The following is a 21,375-nucleotide window of genomic DNA, read 5'->3' on the forward strand; positions in this document are numbered from 1 at the left end:
TTTTTATGGCCTCAGTTTTCTATTTTCAGTGTACTGTAACTCTGCCTCATAAGCTCACTTACATTCTTTTTAGAAAGTGATGGAGTGTGAGTAAATAAAGAATATCTATGATATTTAAAAAGGTCTACGTAGTAAATTCTACCACACCTCACTCACAGGCTATCGCTTCATTCTCCTATTGCTTCGTTCTGCCACTCCGTTCTCTCTCTCGGCAGCTGCAAAAGCCACAACTACCATGGCAATTTGGCGATGCTGTTTTATTTCTACTTATCCTCTGGGACACACAGGAGAATATTTTACCTTCAATCAAGAGGCCTTTCTTACAGCCCTCCAGCACCTCATCTGGCACACAGCACTGCATGGATTGTTTGTGTGTAATCTCTGAGAGCCACAGGAACCCGTGTGAGAACCCAGAGCTAGACCAAAAAGAAAAAAAAACGGGGGCCCGGAGGTCTCTGGGGGCTACACAACTTACAGAGATTATAAGCCGCAATTGGAGCTGAGACATCAACACACACGGAACTGCAACCGGACCGCCAGCCTAACTTCAAATGGAGGAGGCTTGGCTTTGAGGTTGCTCTTCAGTTTGGGGTGCTCGGATTTTAGAAACATAAATTCAGGTCCCAGCAGGATCCCGGCTGTCGGGGGCCACCAGAAGAGAGAGCAGAAGGAGCACTTCTGCCGTGTGGGGACTGCGCACACGAGCACCACTCCGAGATGCCGGGCGGCAGGGCGCTGACGCTCGAACTCTCGTGGTGGATTTCAGCGGACCGTCTCAGTATCTGGGGTTGAAACTGAGCCGAAAATCCCAGGACGGCCTGGCGCCTCCCCAGGAGGGCACTTCACATCTTTGAAAAGTTACAAACGTGAAACTGATCTCACATCTGATTCCTGTTATGACCGTCTCCCTTCCAGGTTTAAACGATATTCTCCCCAAATGGGAAGACATAACAATACCTATCATTACTGATCACAGAGGACCAGTATTAATGCTAAAGCAGAGTGTATCTTGGCTGTGGGCCGTGGAGAACTTAACAAACCAACAGGCCATGGTAATATATACCTAACAGCTGAGCAGGAAGAATGGCCTAAGACTGGCCAGCTGTCCCAAATGGCCAAGAAACTTTCCCCTGCTCGGGTCCAGAACACCACTTTTCAGACATTTCTCATTCCAGAAAGCACCCCCTCTTTCACCCAAACACCATCATTAAGGCTCTTAAAAGAGCCTGTGATGAGGCCGAGTCTAAATTTAACTTGGCCTTCAGATGTGATCATGGTCCTAAAATTAGACAGGCCATCCAGCTGGGCTCTGGCTTGCAAAAAAAGCTTGCACACGGGAGGGGCAGCCTGTCTGCCTTCCCGCCCCTCCCAATCAGCCTTTCAGATCTTTCCAGGACGATGCTGCACCCGGGCAGGGGCAGTCAGGTGGGGGGCCAGGTCAGAGCTTGAAAAAAAAAAAAAAATAGCATCAAGGCATAAATTTGGGACTTTCAAGGGCCTAAATTTGGAAGTGTTCATCTCTGGCAGTGTACTATGAGGTCTCTGATTGGGTCTAAATATTGTGCTATGTTGGTGTTGAAAGCACCTCTGATTTATTCTAACCCCTTCATTTAATAAGGTGGGATAAACTCACAGTTTATTGGTAGAGCTGTGATTAGGATCTGAAAACCCAGGGCAAGGCTCCTGAGAGGCCAGTCCTACTTTATCATCATCAGGATATTTGTGTTAAAAACAACCACTTTCTGAATGGTTCCCACACTGCATATGTCCTGCTAGGTGCTTAGTATCCATTATTCCCATTATTTGGATTTATTCCTCCTAATCATCTGATGAGGTAGCAGTGTTACTGTCTCAATTTTGCAGATGAGAAAACAGAGGCTCAGAGAGAGGTTATCTTGCCTGAGGCATGTGAAACCCAGTGCCAAGCACTCAACAGAATTCCTGGTTGTCTAATAGATTACTCTGATGCTGTAGCTCAAGAGTTACAAGAAACATGTATGCTGTACAATATTTCTATGTTTTGTCTTCCATCTCCATTTTGGAATTCTGTTAGGTTTTTGCCCCAGTTTGTCAGGTTTTATTGGAATAAAGGTTTTAAAGTTCTCCAGGTCACTATTTAGCACAGGGATATCTCTGCAGTACTGGAATAACCCCAAGGCTTCCGGGGTTTGCAAGAGAATTTGATGGCCATAGGGGCTGACGGCAGAGAAGGCAATGGCAACCCACTCCAGTGTTCTTGCCTGGAAAAGCCCATGGATGGAGGAGCCTGGTAGGCTGCGGACCATGGGGTTGCTTAGAGTCTGACCCAACTGAGCGACTTCACTTTCACTTTCTTCATGCATTGGAGAAGGAAATAGCAACCCACTCCAGTGTTCTTGCCTAGAGAATCCCAGGGACGGGGGAGCCTGGTGGGCTGCCATCTATGGGGTCGCACAGAGTCGGACACGACTGAAGCGACTTAGCAGCAGCAGCAGGGGCTGACTGTAGAAGTTAAGAAAATCTGGTAGTAATGTTCAGATTTTTTTTTTCCCCTATTCTTTTCTCACCTTTCCTCACTAGCTTTGCTTCAGGAAGAGGGAGGTGGTATGCAGAGTGACAGACTGAAATGTGCAGATGAAGAAAGAGAGGGAAAGAATAGCAGTGAATTAAATCCAAAAACACGTCCTTCGAATGCTCTGCGATTCTTAGACTTGGCAAAGACCTTGTTGACAGGCTCCGTATGAAACAGGATGGGAAGAGAGTAGGGCACAACCTCTAAAAGAATGACTTGGCCACAGGACATGACAAAGACTGGTTAGAACCAACTGGGCCCAAGATGGTGGGAGACTGGACTTCCAGCAGACCTTGAGCCTTATCATGGGCTCCGTGTAATATATTAGCGTGTGCTAAATGACACACCACTAGCATTGGGACAATTCTGAGGCTAACCATAAAAGGTCAAAAAGTGGGCAGTGACCCAATACCTGGAAATCTCCACCCCTTCCCTCAAATAGTTTGAATAATCCTCCCACTCATTAGCTTATAAAATAGCAGCTCCTAAAAATGAACCATGCCATGTTTCAGGGCTCTCTCTTGCCTTCTGAGATGGCCTACATTCTGTCTGCAGAGTGTGTTTCTCTCTAAATAAATCCACTTCGTACCTATCACTTCATTTCCGAATTCTTTTGCGATGGAGGGAGAACCTTAAATTCACTGGGAACACATGTACTTGCTCCAACACCCACACGACGGAAGGCAGCCTTACACTCCTAGTTTTGACATCTGTAAAAATCGCCTGTAAATGGCACCAGAGAAGAAGAGCTGGTGGGTGGGCTTAGCCAGGCTAACTGCACGAGCAAATGGGCAGGGAGACTAGGCCTCCCCTCGGCCAGGATCACCTCCTGTAAGGCACTGATCTTAAACCGGTGGTGCTCTGCTGTCTAGAAAGTGAACCACTTCTGAAAAACGGAAATTACGCTGAGAGAGGGCTGTATTTCCCTCCGAGAATTACATCTAATAATAACAGCAGTCCTCGGTAGTCATAATATTGCTTCTCAGCTAATAAGCACTTGAGGACATTGATTAGAAAGCCAATGAAACCCTAAAGCCTGGATGGTAGGAAACCATGCCTGCAGCCTAGAGGTGCGCTCACAGACTTTGAGGTTCTGGCACCCGGGGGAAAAGGCCGAATTTCTCCTTTCCAGCCCCAAATTGTGAGCGCTTTTATTGCACATTAAGGCCAAAGGGAATATGCTCATTTAATATCACAAAACACCACCAAAGAGCCGGGGGGGGGGGGGGGGGCGAACCCCTTATGTAATGCAAAGTACCAGAAAGGTAAATGGCTTTATCAACCATGAACTCCTCGGCGAAGCGGATGTGACAGAAATTCTTCTTGCTTTTCCGAATCGCTGTGATGTCACCGCACTGCTCAAAGACTTCCTGGATGATCTCCTCGGTGGCGTTTTCCGGTAATCCTCCAACAAAGACAGTCTTACACCCGGGAGGTCGTTCTCTTGTGGAGGGGGGTGGAAGATCTGAGAATCACAACCAAACACAGAGTGTTTTGCCTTTTACTTATTTTTGCTCCATTTTATTTTTCTTTTCTCTGGTTCACCTGGCAAAGGTCACACTCGCAGACTAATTTTCCCTATTTTGAGCGATGATGAACGTCTTGAGCGGCAGACACGGATGGGGGTGTCCTGTTTTCAGTGCCTGCCTCCTTCCCACCTCTCCGTTCCTCTCTGCTCCTTTCTACAGAGTGGCTATGCCCATCCACAAACAGAGATAAAGCAAATGTGAGCATTAAGTTCATTTCTCCTTCATAATACAGAGGCCCAGACAACCGGCGGGGGCAGGGGGAAGCCTTCAGAAATGACAAAGCATGATGCAATAACAACTTGCTGGAAACCTGAGGCTGGTTATCTGCTTTGTCTTTCTGGGGTATAATGGAGCGACGAGGCAGAACGGAAACAGCCGCAAAGCGGGCACAGTACTTACTTGGCTGGGAAACGGCAGGCCTGAAAAAAAGTATGCTTTCAAAAAAAATTATTCACATTTAAATGAGCAAACTCCCAAATTTGAGGGAGGCTGTATAAAAAGATAAAAGGTACACTGTCACAACATTTTACCTAGTTTATATGTAGATTACTAAAGCAATCTTCTAGAAGGTCCACTTTAAAAAGGCAACACTGATTAATATGAATAAAAAAAAAAATCCAGCTATTTAAGCCCATAAACTTAGCATCAGAAGTTAAATTAAAAAAAAAAAAACTGGCCTATTCATTTCATCAAATGTATGTTTCCTTCAAGTAAAGGCAATCTGGCCCAGGAGCTCGCAGATGTGGGCTCCCCCCACCAAAATTGCTAACTGCCAAATTAATTCTGTTTTCCATCTAGCAAAACACATTTCAGAGTTTCTCTCCTGCATTGGTGAAGATGGATGGAAGTGTTCACATATTTCACACTCTGATCCGCAGCAAATGCTAGACTTCATTGCGTGCAAAAAAAGATTCTTAATGCTGGTTATACATCCCCAATCAAACGTGTGCCCTTCATGGTGTCGATTCAGCTCCTGGAAAGACACAGGGACCCACAGATTTTTTTCTGTTCTAGAGACAAAGGACTTCTGTAGCATGATTCCCGCTCTGTGTACCAAAGTGGGAGAACTTTTGAGTCACATTCAGAAAACGAATACTGTATTTAAAAAAAAGAAAGAAATTAAAACTTGATGATCAAATACTGCTCACAGATGCCACTTACTTGGATTTTGAGGGAAAAGAGTACAACTTTTGCAGTGGATTATTTCTTTGACGACAGCCACTTCTGTTGGCGGTGGGGGTGGTACCAGCCCCAGGCCTGGTATCATCGGATTAATAGGGGTGATCCCAGTCATCATGTTGAGGCCTGGATCAAAGCCTGGTACACAGATCGAGTCTGTAAAGTACATAAGATATCATTTTGGCTGGTGGATCTTAGATCAATTTCTGTGGTTACTTTGCTGTTTTCCTGCAAAGGTGATTTGACTTCCAGCCTTCTATTTTTTAGGAATTTCTCCTTGGCATAAATATAGTAATACAGAAAGGTAACGAGTAAAGATGAACTTAATGCTTCATGGAAAAGAAGATACGTTATTTAAAATATTAACACAGCAGGACAGAAGATAGCATATTAGAGTGCAAAACCATGAACCAGGAAGCTCTGCTATTATTGTCAACTCTGGTTTCTGTTTCTTAACTTCCCATGCAGATGTGACTGCCTTACGACCAAGGAGGCAGGAAGAATGTATTTAACACTGAAGTGCCCAGTGAATCCAACTGTCAACCTGGTTTTATTAAAAGAGGCTTCTTATCCAAATGACCTAGATTTAAGAAAAGTCCAATACTTTATAAAAGTGCATACTTTATAATGATGCATTCAGGTCCAATCTATCCTATTTCCACCAGGAAATAAAAAAACAAAGAGTGATTATAATTACGAAGGCTGGGTTAGATACATTATCTGCATACTCCATCGAATCTGACTCTTCGCAATCCCATGGCCTATAGCCCGCAAGGCTCCTCTGTCTATGGGATTCTCCAGGCAAGAACACTGGAATGGGTAGCCATTTCCTTCCCCAGGGAATCTTCCTGACCCAGGGATCAAACCCACATCTCTTGTGGCTCCTGCACTGGTGGGTGGATTCTTAAACACTGAGACACCTGGGAAACCCATGGGTTAGACACATGTGGGCATAAAATTAGCTATATACATTTCTGAGTTCTGTGGGATAATCACATATTCTTCCTCTAATTCCATCAGCAAATAACTGACTACCCTTCTGAAATCTTTATTTGTTGAATAAAAAAACACAGCTTTATGCCCTGCAATAAAAATGGAAGGGCACAAAAAGGATGGGTTTTCCAATATAAACACTGAATTGTTTTTTTTTTTTAGTGTGATAATAAAAGAAGTCATTTCAAAGGGATATAAAGGGACTTTTTTTTTCTTTAATTAGTAAGGCCTTTCTAAGGGTAGGGATTGTTACAGTGTACTGAGTTTGTGAGTAGCTGCAAGGAGATCTCTCTCCTGAGGCTTCTTCTGTTTTCAGATAACAAATACTCTCCCTGGTGGCGTGGTACTGCTCCCAGGCAGACAGATCAGCAGCTCAGATGCCTCTTGCGGTAGGCATGGTGACCTTCCACAACGGTTCTTGGGAATGAAGTTTTCTTCTCTAATTTCTCTTTTTTCCACCATTATTCTAGCTCATTCCCCTTCTTCCCTCCTGACCCCTCTCCTTTGAGGTTCTCATGTCCAGCTGGTGCCTCAGGCCCTTGGGAGGCCTTACTCTTTGCTTGCCTGAGCTGACAGGTCAGCTATGCCCAGAGGCAGGCGAGGAAGGGACAACTCCAGGCTTTGTTTGCTAAGACAGGCCAAGACAGAGGCCCGGCATAAACTTTTCCTTTCCTGGAAGAAGCCTGTTAGAGCTTTCTTCCAGCTACTTGGGGTGTTTCCGCTCCTCTTCTGGGCTGAACGGAAGCAGCAGCAGGGTGAATGATCCTGATTTATGACCCCAAGAGGACCACTGGCCTATTTATGAGGAGATCCATTTAATCTGACTGCATACCAGCCTCACTGCAGTAAAAGGAGGTGGGGTTTTGGGTTTGGTTTTTGCTTTTCTTTTTTTAAAGAAACCCTCCATGTAAATACCAAAGAAGCACTGCCTTTCAAAGCAGTCACCCTGGCGTCCTAGGGCCTTCTTCTATGTAAACACGTCTCTCACGTGGGGTTTTGAGTGGATACTCTCTGTGAGCACGAGCCTCTGAGGACTCCAGGATTCTGCAGATAACTGCTCAGAACAAAGTGAGGTACACATATCAAAACCTGGGAGTGACAGAGACAGGTCTAACACTCTGGTTATTCACCTGAAACTTTCATGAAGTTTCAGTCTTATTCCCATTTCACGGATAAACTAATCAAGGCTTAAAGCCGGAAAGTGAGATTTCCAACATCATAGAGCGAACAAATGGCAGAGTCAGAACGAGGGCCCAGGTCTCTGGCTCTGGTTTTAAATACATCTCTTTTTATAACCACTTGAAAGTTTCCACTGAGAATGACCCAACACTATCATTCACATAATGCATGCTGCTTCCCTGGCGGCTCGGAGGTTAAAGCGTCTGCCTGGAATGCAGGAGACCCAGGTTCGATCCCTGGGTCAGGAAGACCCCCTGGAGAAGGAAATGGCAACCCACTCCAGTACTCTTGCCTGGAGAATCCCATGGAGGGAGGAGCCTGGTAGGCTACAGTCCACGGGGTCGCAAAGAGTCGGACACGACTGAGCGGCTTCACTTGTCACTACAAATGCACTCTACTCTTAAAAAAAAAAAAAAAATCAAGATATAGCCTTCTGATCCAGAGGCCAATTCTAAAGGAGAAGGTCCAGAATAGAATGGCTTCCAACATCATCATCAGTGACATAACGTATTGGCTTCTAAGGAGAATTATATTAGAAATAGACATATTGCCAAGGGGAATATTGGCATGGTGATGCCTTTATTTAATCTCATTCCATACATGAGATTTGTCTGTTTCTTTCCTGGCCTGGCTCGTACTATTGTTTGCCAACACAGGGTGATTTAACGCTGAAACCACTCAGGACTGCAAACCCTGAAATGAGAGCTTGGTGCATTGCAATAACCAGATGTTTCCCCAAATGAGACGAGGGGTCCAGCCCTTGAGTTCTCTTTTAGTTGTAGCAGACTTCTGTTTTCTTTTTGAAGGGCAAATAAATAAATACATCTTCAGAAATAGACACAAAAGATTAACAACTCTTGAGCAAAAATTTGAATACACAGCAAGTTACTTTGCTTTTTCTGAGACGTGAATACAAAGAGATTGGGGAGGGCTTAATGAAATCCGCAAGGTGAGTGCAGCAGTCTGAAAAGCACTTAGCAAGGAATTAGCGCTTAAATTACAGTGGACCTCAAAGAATCTGAGATTCTGTATTTGAGGGGCAGAGGTAAAGATTAGACTTAAAAAATTATGAACCCATTACTTTTTAGCAATATATGAACACATGAAAACTGTTTTCTCAAATAGCACAGGAGTCTATTTTGGACAAAAGCATTAAAGAAAATGCACAAGTTTTGAAGGTGTGAGAGACACGTGCATAACAAGGCAAAGGTGAGGAGACAACGGATGCTCGCAGAGTCAGTTCCTTGTCTTGCTCTGAACTTGAGAGGTGGTGAGCTCTAATTCCACCCAGGGAAAAGAGGCAGGAGGTGGGAAACTGCAGCAAGAAGCAACTCAATTGAGCTATGACAAACCTGGAGATCGTATTAAACAGCAGAGACGTCAGTTTGCCGACAAAGGTCCACACAGTCCAAGCTATGGTTTTTCCAGCAGTCATGTACGGATGCGAGAGTTGGACCATAAAGAAGGCTGAGTGCCAAAGAACTGATGTTTTTGAATTGTGGTGCCGGAGATGATTCTTGAGAGTCCCTTGGATGGCAAAGAAATTAAACCAATCTATCCTAAAGAAAATCAACCCTGAATATTCATTGGAAGGACTGATGCTGAAACTCCAATACTTTGGCCACCTGATACGAAGAGCCAACTCACAGGAAAAGACCCTGATGCTGGGAAAGGTTGAGGGTAGGAGGAGGAGGGGGTAGCAGAGGATGAGTCGGTTGGATGGCATTATCAACTCAGTGTATGTGAGTCTGAGCAAACTCTGGGAGATAGTGAAGGACAGAGGAGCCTGGCGTGCTGCAGTCCACTGGGTTGCAGAGAGTCAGACACGACTGAGTGACTGAACAATGACAAGTATATAATAGAACTTTCTTCTACAGTTTCTTTCTTCAGAAACTGTACTTAAGCAAGAGGAAGCATCATTTATTGCCAAGTTTGTGACCAGGTCCAGCTGCTCTATGGCTAGCTGTGATCACAGAGACAGCAAGGCTGTAGCTCAGAAAATGTTTTAATTGTCTTTCCCCAATTGGACAAGACAAAAACAGAAACAAAAGTCCTGTTGAATCGGTTTCATGTTTTATCAGCCAGATGACCATTTTTCAGAGGGCGAGCTGCGGTTTGTGTTCCAGGCTTTCGAGGTATGGCAGTTGAATCCATCCATTCATTCATTCCTATGACACGTGTTGGGCACATACAACTGCCTGGATCTGGAGTTACACAGGTAACAGCAACACGTTCCCAACTTGGGAGAAATCACAGAGTTTGAAGAGAGCAGGAAGGGTGAGGACTATTCAGCAGAAGAGCGGAGACATGTGAACGGAGGCGCAAAGGGCTAAGAGTTGTCCAGGAAGGGGCCAGCCAGGGGGAGCCTGATAGGAGAAGTCCCAATAATCCTGAGGCCATAGTACAGGGAGCATGTGATGGTGTGGCTGTGACGTGATGAGGGGATCTTGCTGTTTGAGCCAGTGTAGCATCACCGGATGGCGGCCACTGAAGGCCAGGTGTGCCCTCTGCCAGGCCAGAGGCCCCAAGCGGGGTTCTGTGCTGCCCTCCATCCCTCCTGCTCCCTTCAACTGCTGCCCTGAGCAGTGGCTTGCCCCTTTTCTGTCCTTCCAGGCATTGCCTCAGTAAAGAACCTCATATTTAAGGCGAGCACTAGATCCCATTTGAAAGAAAGGCAATACATAGTATGGTCAAGGCTGGACAGAACTGAGTTAGGTGTGGGCTGGACTGTGGCCAAATGTACGCTGTCAGTGCCAAGAACAAGGGCAGCCCAGGAACACAGCGCTCTAAGAGAAGAAAAGAGAAAAAAGGTGGGAATCAGGCCAACTGGTAGCATTTGAGGTCTGGGGATGGTGAGAGATCGTGAGCAGCAGACAAAACATGAAGCTAGGCTGGCCGACTTTGCCAGGAGACACTGTCTGCAGGTCACAAAGTCTGAGCCACCAAGGTCCACAGTTCTGACTCATTCCAGGGGAAACTGGAGTTTGGCAACAACACCACGGGGTCACAGGTCAAGAAAAACTAGGCAATCAGGCAGGTTACCTGAGTGGAGACTCCGGCTGGAGAAGTAAGACACTCCTAGACACCAGGAGTGATGCCTGGGGTTTGCAGGAGGAAGCAGACACTCTGGTTATAGGTCCCAGAGTACAGGGCAGGAAACTGCCAGGTCAACCCAGCGGGATGCTGAGTCCCTGAAGCAGGGTGCTGGGGTCCCCTTCCTCCTACCAGAGGAAGCCCAGGGAGCTGCCAGGCGTGGGGTTCAGGGCCCAGGACATGCACAGGCAGAGACAGGCTGGAGGGGTCCCAACAGACATGCAGTAACTCCCCTCCTTTCTCAGGAAGTGCTGACTCAAAATATGATCTGTCCTCACTTGACAGAGAAACCACGGGGTATATGGGGACATTCTTTTTCTTGGAGTTGAGGATGGTGACACTGTTTTTTGCAAGGGTTTCTCACTGCAGCTGACAAGTCTTGCTTCCGTAAGATCAGTTAAGCTCATGGATTATTAAGGTAATACGTTTTCCAATCCAGGTCTGCCTTTCCTTTAATAGCCTTAAAAATCATTTCATGATCAACAAGGAAAAGCAGATGCTAAAAAGGGTGACCTTGAAGTAGACAGACGTGAGCACAGCCAGGTGAAGAGAAGTTCAGTTCCTTAACTTCTCTCAGCTTCAGCATCTTCATCAGGTAAAGGCGAACATGAACACTGGACACACTACACCCACAAAATGGGAGCGTCAGAGAGGACAGTCTACAGGACAGTCGGGTACGCACGAGTACGTGCCGAGTCTGCAGTCAGATGGCCTATGGGCAGGCCCCTGGTCTCCCACACCTGGCTGTGCAACCTCAGGAAACTGGACTAACCGTGTTAAATCTCACTTATGATAGCCATAAAATGGGCATAATCATATTTCAACCTCAATATTCTTGGGTAGATTAAACAGGATTAAATAAAAACCCAAAGTGTTTGACATAACATCTAACATATGGTACTTGAGTTCAGTTCAGTCACTCAGTCGCGTCTGACTCTTTGCGACCCCATGAGTTGCAGCACACCAGGCCTCCCGATCCATCACCAACTCCCGGAGTTCACTCAGACTCACATCCATCGAGTCAGTGATGCCATCCAGCAGTCTCATCCTCTGTCGTCCCCTTCTCCTCCTGCCCCCAACCCCTCCCAGCATCAGAGTCTTTTCCAATGAGTCAACTCTTCACATGAGGTGGCCAAAGTACTGGAGGTTCAGCTTTAGCATCATTCCTTCCAAAGAATACCCAGGGCTGATCTCCTTCAGAATGGACTGGTTGGATCTCCTTGCAGCCCAAGGGACTCTCAGGAGTCTTCTCTGGTAAGTATGCAACAAATGGTAACAGTTGCCTATGACATTAATATGGATTTTTATATCTACTTAATGTAACCTTTAATAAGTATGTTATCAACATCATATACATAAAACATCATCATGGGGCTCCCCTGGTGGTTCAGTGGTAAACAGTCCACCTGCCAATGTAGGTGACATGGATCCATCCCTTATCCAGGAAGATTCCACATGCCTCAGAGTAACTGAAGGAAACCAACCCTGAAGATTCATTGGAAGGATTGATGCTGAAGCCCAATACTTTGGCCACCTGATGCAAAGAGCCAACTCATTAGAAAAAACCCTGATGCTGGGAAGGATTGAAGGAAGGAGAAGGAGGGGGCAACCGAGGATGATGGTTGGATGGCATCACCAACTCAATGGACATGAATTTGAGCAAACTCTGGGAGATAGTGGAGGACACGGGAGCCTGGTGTGCTGATGTCCATGGGATTGCAAAGAGTCGGACACGACTCAGCGACTGAACGACATCTAAGCCCATGCATCACAACTACGGAGCCTGTGCTCTGGAGCCGGGGAACCACATCTATGGAGCCCAGGCACCACAAAAACTGAAGCCCACGCACCCTAGAGCCTGTGCCCGGCAACAAGAGAAGCCGCTGCAGTGGGAAGCCTGTGCACTGCAACGGAGATCAGCCACTGCTCGCCAAAACAGAGAGACGCCCGCACAGCAGTGAAGACCCAGCGCTGGAGTGTTAGCTCAGTCGCGTCCGACTCTCTGTGACCCCATGGACTATAGCCGGCCAGGTTCCTCGATCCACGGGATTCTCCCGGCAAGAATACTGGAGTGGGTTGCCATTTCCTTCTCCATGACCCAGCACAGCCAAAAATAAATAAATACATAAAATTATCTTTAAAAAATCATGATGATGGTAAATTTCATCTGACTAACATTTGAATGCTGGACTTTGGCTAGGTACTTGGCCTGCAAAGACAAAGATGGGAGTCCTTTCTTAGTGAAAGCAACAGTCTAGTGGCAGAAACCACTACACAGAAAATGACAATACCGTGTGAGAACTGTTGCGGAACATTTAACCAAGAGGTGCTATGGAAACACAGAGGAGGGGGCATCAGAACCCGTTTGGGGCAGGGGTTGTTATGGCTTAAACTGTGTCCCCCCCAACAGGTATGTTGAATTCCTAATTCCCCTAGGAAGCTGAGAACGTGACTTTATTTAGAAATAGGTCTTTGCGGATGTGATCAAGTTAAGGTAAGGTCATACTCTGCCTAGGGTGGGCCCTATCTAACAGGACGGGTGTCCTTATAAGAAGAGGAAAGACACAGACAGACACACAGAGAAGATGGAAGCAGTGACTGAGAGGAGGAGGCTGCAAGCCAGGGAATCCCACGGAGCACTGATGAAAACCAGCAGCTAGGAGAAAGGAGTGAAACGGATTCTCCTCTAGATCCTTTGGAGATAGGACAGCCTACGAACACCTTGATTCCGGACTTCTCACTTCCACAACCATGAGAGAAGACATTTCTGCTTTAAGCCCTCCCACTCTGTTCTCTGTTATGACAGCCCCAGGGGACTGATCCAGAGGGACAGTGTCACTGAAGGAATCCAAGGCGGGGGTGACAGCTGACCTGAGTCTTAAAAAGGATGGCTTCTACATATGTACTGGGCGTATAATATTTATTTCCACAACATCCTTATCAGGATCAGAAACACAAAGATAGTTCTAAATATTCTCTTAGAAGAAGTGTTCAAAGCCAGTCCCCAGTGGGCAGTGCAGCCCTTCGGTTTTTCCTCCATGGAAACACAATCCTTGAAGACTGCCATATACTTGTCAAGAACAATCTGATCACACAGACTGAACATTAATGTAATCGTGTACTTTTAAACAGTTACATGAGGCTTCCGAGGTGATGCTGGTGCTAAAGAATCTGCCTGCCTATGCAGGCAGACGTAAGAGACACAGGTTCGATCCCTGGGTTGGGAAGATCCCCTGGAGGAAGGCACAGTAACCCACTCCAGTACTCTTGCCTGGAGAATCCCACGGACACAGGAGCCTGGTGGGCTACAGTCCATGGGGTCACAAGAGTCAGACACAACTGAAGTGACTTAGCATGCACGCTAACTAGCAGAATCTTTAGGAAAGCAAAGTTGAAAATGCCGCTGTGATCTTCCCAAAGAGACCCGGAGGCGGAGAGATGTGTGTGCCATTTAATGCCAAGGTGCATATCCGAAGTAAGCTCCTGGAGCCCCGCCCAGCTGTGCACGCCTTCTAGACAAAGACCTCACCCCATCAGTAAAGCCCTCTGTCTCCTTCTAGGGCAGATGCAACGCTGGCAGTTAGAGGAAACGCAGCTGTCAACAGCTAACTTGAGACAGAAGATCTGTGCCCGTGTCTGTAAACGTGACATGACGCCAAGTGAACGGGATTTTCAAAACTTCTGACTGAAACTGGTGCAGAGAAGACCTGACGGCTGGAAAGTGTTCTGTCAGATTTTTCTAGCAACATGCACGTGGGAACCAGATACATTCTAATGGAGTGGGAGGTAAACGCCCATCAAAGCTTCTTGAAAATTCACTCATGCTGGGGGCCAGGGGATTTGAATTTGCTGCCAGGGCAGTTTGGGTACAGAGGCCCAAGCTGTCACACTCCAAGGGAGCCGCTCTGTGTCCCCTGGGCTTGCGGAACACACTCAGACACACTGGCCTCACCAGTGAGGCATAAAGATGATGGGCGATGCCTGCCAGGCAGGATGGGCTCGATTAGAGAAGGAAGCAAAGGCCACTGGGCATTATCACGGATCATCACATTTCAGAGCTCAGGGGACTCGGGCATTTCCTAGTCCTACCATCTCGATTTGGAGATGAGAAAACTGAGGCCCGAGAGGTGAAGTGACTTGCCCAAAGCAACAGAGCTGAAGAGGCATACAGTCGGAACTGGCATCAAAAGTCCTGGGCTTGGACATTGTGCATTTGCAGTCTCCAACACCTCTGCATCCTGCCTTTGTTGGGATACACTGAGTGACAGCAACCTCTTTATTTGCTACCTCCCAGGATAACCCATTCCGTTGTCCAACTTTTTTTATTTTTGATGTAGATCATTTTCTAAAGTCTTTATTGAACTTGTTACAATATTGCTTCTGTTTTATCTTTCAGTTTTTTGACCTGGAGGCATGTGGGATCTTAGCTCTCCCACCAGAGACTGAACCCACACCCCCTGAGCACTGGAAGCTGAGTCTTAACCCCTGGACCACTAAGAAAGTCCCTCTAATGGTTTTCACTATGAGATACTGACTGATAAGCGGAGAAGAATTGATGCTTTTGAACTGTGGGGCTGGAGAAGACTCTCGAGAGTCCCTTGGACAGCAAGGAGATAAAACCAGTGAATCCTAAAGGAAATTAACCCTGAACATTCATTGGAAGGACTGATGCAGAAGCTCCAATACTTTGGTCACCTGATGCAAAGAGCTGACTCACTGGAAAAGACCCTGATGTTGGGAAAGATCGAGGGCAGGAGGAGAAGCTGGTGGCAGAAGATGAGATGGTTGGATGGCGTCACCTAGTCAATGGGCAGAGTTTGAGCAAACTCTGGGAGATGGTGAAGGAAGGGACAGAGGAGCCTGGTGTGCTGCAGTCCATGGGGTCACAAAGAGTCGGACACAACTGAAGAACAGTCTATCTGCTGTCTTTGGCCTGCACTCCTGGGCTATTCCCAGGTCGAGTTCTCTCTCCCACCTTTACTGCTCAAACCCATGGAGAATGGTCACAGGAACACCTGAGTTTCCTCTCAGCCGCTCTGGGCATCCTGCTCCCATAGTCTTACTATGTGTGACTGTCCTCGAAGACCCCCTTTCCTGAGGTCTGGGGGTTTTCCCCAGAAACAGGCCATGCAGACACCGGCCCCTCTGATCAGGAGTGCTCGCTCCTTTTCTGAATTCTGAACTCTGTGGTTTTGCTGATTGGGTGTGTCATGACTGAAAGACAGTGGTCACGTTGGAGTGCCCACTCTGTGCCAGGCGGTGCCCACAGTTTCATGTCCGTTCGTGATTTGGGTCTTTCTGGAAGTTTCATCACAAAGGTGACATCCATCGAAGGGCCCCAATCAACTGGAAAATGCGTCTTGTCTCCTCAGGGTGCTGTTGTGCGGCACTGTGGTCGGCACCGTGAAACAAAACAGACGATTCTGCATTCTGTCCTGCGTTTGCCCTGTTGTGTTTTTTAGGTTCTCCTCCTGTCTTGAATGTTCCCTCCTGGGCCTTCAGCATCTTATACGAAAGCAGGACAAGTCTTTCTGTGAATTCCCGCCCCATCCAATTCCCCAGCAAATTTTTTTGTGGGTCACGCTTGGCCACAGGAGAGAAGATGCCCTTAGACATATACCATTTAGTTGCCTTCCCCTTAATGCTTATTTCTTCTGAAAGCTTTGTTGTTCATTGGCTCCAGTTTTGAGGGCCATTGCCAACTCTCCTGGCACACAGGGTGACCCCTATTTCCTTGAGTTGGGAGCTCATCAGTTCAGTTCAGTCGCTCAGTTGTGTCTGACTCTTTGCGACCCCTGGACTGCAGCAAGCCAGGTTTCCCTGTCCTTCACCAACTCCTGGACTTTACTCAAATTCATGTCCATCGAGTTGGTGATGCCATCTAACCATCTCATCCTCTGTCATGCCCTTCTCTCCCAACTTCAATATTACCCAGCATCAGGGTCTTTTTCAATGAGTTGGCTCTTTGCATCAGGTGGCCAAAGTATTGGAGCTTCAGCTTCAGCATCAGTCTTTCCAATGAATATTCAGGACTGATTTCCTTTAGGATGGACTAGTTGGATCTCCTTGCAGTCCAAGGGACTCTCAAGAGTCTTCTCCAACACCACAGTTCAAAAGCATCAATTCTTCGGTGCTCAGTCCTCTTTATGGTCCAACTCTCACATCCATACACGACTACTGGAAAAACCGTAGCTTTGATTAGATGGACCTTTGTTGGCAAAGTAATGTCTCTGCTTTTTAATATGCTGTCTAGCTTTGTCACAGCTTTTCTTCCAAGGAGCAAATGTCTTTTAATTTCATGGCTGCAGTTACCATCTGCAGTGATTTTGGAGCCCAAGAAAGTAAAGTCAGCCACTGTTTCCACCGTTTCCCTGTCTATTTGCCAGGAGGCGATGGGGCCACAATGAGTTCTTTCCCCTGCTCTGCGGCCTCCTGGCACTCTCCTGCTTGTTTCTGTGTCTTGGCTGAGTGTTCTCCATGGCAAACTATTTACAGTGTATAAGACATCCGTCCTACTCCAGTCCGATGAGATGTTCTTGAGCAGATGGAGTAACTTTAGGGTTTTCCGTTTTTTGGGGGCCACATCACGTGGCATGTGAGATCTCCGAGTTTCTCGACCAGAGATCAAACCCACGTCCCCTGAAGTGTGGAATCTTAACGACTGGACACCCAACGAAACCCCTTTCCTATTTATTTCACTGGTACCTGCCCTTCCTCTCAGTTTCCAGTTTGTAACCTCTTGTGGGCAAATATCCAGGGTAGGCCTTTTAGACAGACCTACCCTTGAAGGGTTTTCTATGCCATCTTTTTCCCTCCTCATGGCTATTTAGGCTCTCATTAGCTCTCATCCGGAGCGCTGTGAAAGCCTCTTTGTCTGCCCAGAAGCTTCTTCTCCCTTCCTCCCTCTTCTCCTGCCCTTCCTGACCCCTGCTCTCCCCCTTCATCCCCTTCTCACCCCCTGGACCTGGGATCAGCCAGCGATGCTCACAGGAGGCCCATAAGAATAGACCCTAATTGGGGCCTCTAAATTACTTCTTTCAAACTTTTCACATCCCTACCTCATTAGCCGATGATTAATTTTCCCTCTGTACGATGTTAAATGACTTCGTACAGCAGGACTGTTACATAATGATAGGGGGGAGAAAGGACTGAATAGGCTCGTGGTGCTCTCGGCTTTGTCCTCGCTGACATGCTCATGGCATGGGAGCAGAAAGCAGAGGTGAAACGCTGATGAATGTTGAGAAACATTTTTGACTATTCAGTCAAGCACATAAGAAGCAGTCTTAAATTTTTACCCATTTATTTATCTGTTTATCTGCCCATCTTCCCAAGAAGTGGGGACACTCCACGTGTACGTGGAAAGGCTAGAGAGTTTAGGTCCACATATTTGTTTCCAGCATTCAATGCCTCTTCATTCTGTAGAGACGTTTCCTCACCTTTGAAGTCAGGGTAATTGCCAGGCATGATATTGATATAAAGTCCGCTGTTCAGTTCAGTCGCTCAGTTGTGTACGACTCTTTGTGACCCCATGGACTGCAGCATGCCAGGCTTCCCTGTCCATCACCAACTCCTGGAGTTTACTCAAACTCATATCCATCAAGTCAGAGATGCCATCCAACCATCTCATCCTGTGTTGTCCCCTTCTCCCCCAACTTCAGTCTTACCCAGCATCAGGGTCTTTTTCAATGAGTTGGCTCTTTGCATCAGATGCAGAGGTGGTATTTCACAGCCTCGGAATGTCTTTATAGAGATCTTGCCTGTGAAACCTACATCTTTCCAAGGTAATATACAGGACCTAACCTTTTCATTTTATTTGTCAACCTTAGTTTCAGTTGCAAAGGCATCTGGGAGATAGGTAATATCTCATAAATTTAAACAGGAACAAAGGAAAGTGTATTCAATGTGTAGCTTCAAAGAAAACATTCCTGGCATATTATTTTAAACAATTTATGTAGGTTTCGATTTAAACTTACTGTTTGAAGGCGCTGAAGGAACACATTGGTCTCTCTCAATAAGATCAGCACAGGGCTGTGGACTTGGAGAGAAAATAGAGCCTATTTTTAAAGTAAACACTTCACACTTCTAAAAGAAACTTCAGATCGTGTGTTGTATTTAAATCACAGACTAATCTAATATCAACTTAATTTTTCCACTGTGGGAATATCACCTTAACTCTCGGGTCTAATACAGTCCCTGGCACCTGGTGTCACCCTCAAGAAATATTTGTGAAGTGAATGAAAGAAATTGAAAAATTCACAGAATAGACAAGAATTCCTACTAAGGGGACAAGACAAGGTAATGCATGGTGGTTAGAACTGCAGGGTCACTGCACAAATTCACGTAAGATTCTAGAGCAAATGATATTTGGTGTTCTTTATATTGATATTTAGCTTATTAACTGAACAGTGAGAGTGATGGGGGTTTCTGCCAGTCATTCCTCTTAATATCATTGGAAAATGATGTGATTGTTACTCACATGTTACCGATAATGAGTCTGAGAGGCAGAGGAGTGAGGGGGTGCTCAAGACCACCGAAGACACTGATGGGACAGGTCTCAGCGCTCATCAGTGTAGCATTTAACACTCTCCTGTCAGCTCATGGCTGCAAAACACAGACCCGATCCTAGCCATGGGATAGAGAGGCAGGAGGGTGATACGGTATCATCTAAATTCGTACAAAGTCAATTTGCTTGGGTGCACTTCAAAAATTCAGGGCAGGAATGGGTACTGTTTTTTTTTTTTTTTTCACTACAACTTCCTTTCACGCCAAAGAGAACGCTATAATCTAATGGCATAAGTCAGGGTCACTTTATCAAAGCTAGCTTACAAAAGAGGTAGAAATAAAATCCAGATTCATCTACTGCTAACATTTTATATAGGGAGCGTAAGCCATATTTAATAGACACTATCTCTGATTTTATATTATGTTTAATTAAGGGAAAATAAAGATGGGGGAGGATAAAGATGGAGGGGGGAAAAAGGAAAGGTAGACTCTGGGTAGGAATGAGGAAATAAGGGGGAAAATCAAGAGTTGAAGATGGAAAGGAAAGAGAAATCAAGCAGAAAGGCCACAACGGATTAAGGAATGGTCTGAGTCCTGAATTCAAGGGCGGGCCTGCCCTTCTGTCCAGCTAACTAGCCTACCTCCATCCTTCATCTGTAGAAAGAGGAATAACAATGATACTTATCTTGATAGGGTGGTCATGAGGCTTACATAAAACAAATAAAGGGCTTGGAAGAGTGCCTGGAATATAAGAAATGCTTGATACATATTAGCTAATCACTTCAATGATGAGTATTACATATATTTGAGTGTGCAGAACAGGGCCAAGCCCTGGGCCACGGACTGATGCCTGTCCACGGCCTGTTAGGAACTGGCTTGCCCAGCGGAAGACTGAGTGGTGAGCGGGCGAGCCAGGGTTCATCCGTATTTACAGCCACTCGCCGAAGCTCACATCGCCTCCTGAGCTCTGGCTCCCGTCAGATGAGCGGTGGCATTAGTTTCTCATAGGAGCGCGAGCCCTCCTGTGAACTGCGTATGCGATCCAGGTTGCGCTCTCTTCACGAAAATCTAATGCCTGATGGTCCGATTCTGCATTGTGGTGAGCTGTATAGTTATTTCATTATATATCACAATGTAATAATCAGAGAAATAAAGAACACAATTAAGCAACACGCTTGAATCATCCTAAACCGGCCCCCTCTCCCTGGTCTGTGCAAAAATCATCTTCCACAAAACTGGTCCCTGGTGCCAAGATGGTTGAGGACCGCAGGTGTGGAGCACACGCATGTGTGCCACACTGTGCACACTGTACGATACCGCCCGGGTGTCCTTGAGGACCGCAGGTGTGGAGCACGCGCGTGTGTGCCACACTGTGCACACGGTACAATATCGCCCAGCTGTCCTTCCTTAAAAAAAAAAAAAAAAAGACATCCTGCAGTCTTCAGTTTCTAAGTTAATGTTCTGTTATCTATCTCAATTCCAAGAAGTAATTCTTTAGGTGGAAATCAGAGGGTCTTTTCTAGGTAAACAGAGAGGGTAGAGCCGTACAGTTTCCCACAGGAAACAGTTCTCTGTAAGTTTAGCACCAGGGAAAAACTCCTCTCTGCCCCCGAGGGCTCAAAATATTTTTCTCTGCCTGGAAATGAGAATTAGAGAATTCAGAGCTGTTCACATTCAGCTTTCTCTGCAGGAAAAACACCATGCTATTCATATATCTGGCATGTCCGCTTTCTCCTTAAATTTAGTTTTTCCCTTTGTAATCCTGTTTTATTAACTTCAATGAACATGTCTATGTTATTAAGCTTCTGTATACACACACACACAGTCTTTAAATAAATTAAAACTGAGCAGTGCCAGACTTTAAAAATACTTTGTTACATCTGATGCTCTGGCCAGATTTAGTTATTTACATGTTAATGTGAATTTTAATTTAGAAAATGCCAAACCATACTCTCTGATAGCCTGTCATTTCTAGCTATACCCTGAGAAATCTCAGTGGCTGATTTTTTTTCAGAGAAGTACACTAAGGTGGAAAAATTTTGCTAAGAAATTGCCATTTAAAATGAGTTCAGCCTTTGGGGCTGAACATGGTATTAGACTTTGAGGAACATTTCCGAACAACATGTTTTGGTCAAGTCCTCCTCCATGGTGTCAATCCCTCAATATGAAAAACTCAGAGAACTCATTCCTGGCATGAAAAATAGATTGTAATTTTTTTTTTTTTCCTGGAGAGTTCAGGGTGAGGAGCAGAGATTAGCCCACAGATCTTCATTTGAAATTACTTTCTGCCCAGTGGTAAATCCACACAATGTTTTTGTTCTTCATTTGGGGGTCCACGTCTCCTGCCTC

At 46.0% G+C, this 21,375-nt stretch overlaps 1 protein-coding gene across 1 annotated transcript in view; it reads right to left on the reverse strand.

Annotated features, from left to right (window-relative positions):
* Nucleotides 1-21,375, reverse strand: part of ENOX1 (ecto-NOX disulfide-thiol exchanger 1) — a 246,523-nt gene that overhangs the window by 176,280 nt on the left and 48,868 nt on the right. Inside the window, exons 3-4 of the mRNA XM_068984510.1 lie at nucleotides 5,242-5,415; nucleotides 3,810-4,016 (exon numbers count right to left, since the gene is read on the reverse strand). Coding sequence (XP_068840611.1) covers nucleotides 3,810-4,016; nucleotides 5,242-5,415 — 381 coding nt within the window. The remainder of the gene's footprint in view (nucleotides 1-3,809; nucleotides 4,017-5,241; nucleotides 5,416-21,375) is intronic.

This window comes from Capricornis sumatraensis, chromosome 12, assembly GCF_032405125.1.
Source record: "Capricornis sumatraensis isolate serow.1 chromosome 12, serow.2, whole genome shotgun sequence".
Taxonomy (NCBI): domain Eukaryota; kingdom Metazoa; phylum Chordata; class Mammalia; order Artiodactyla; family Bovidae; genus Capricornis; species Capricornis sumatraensis.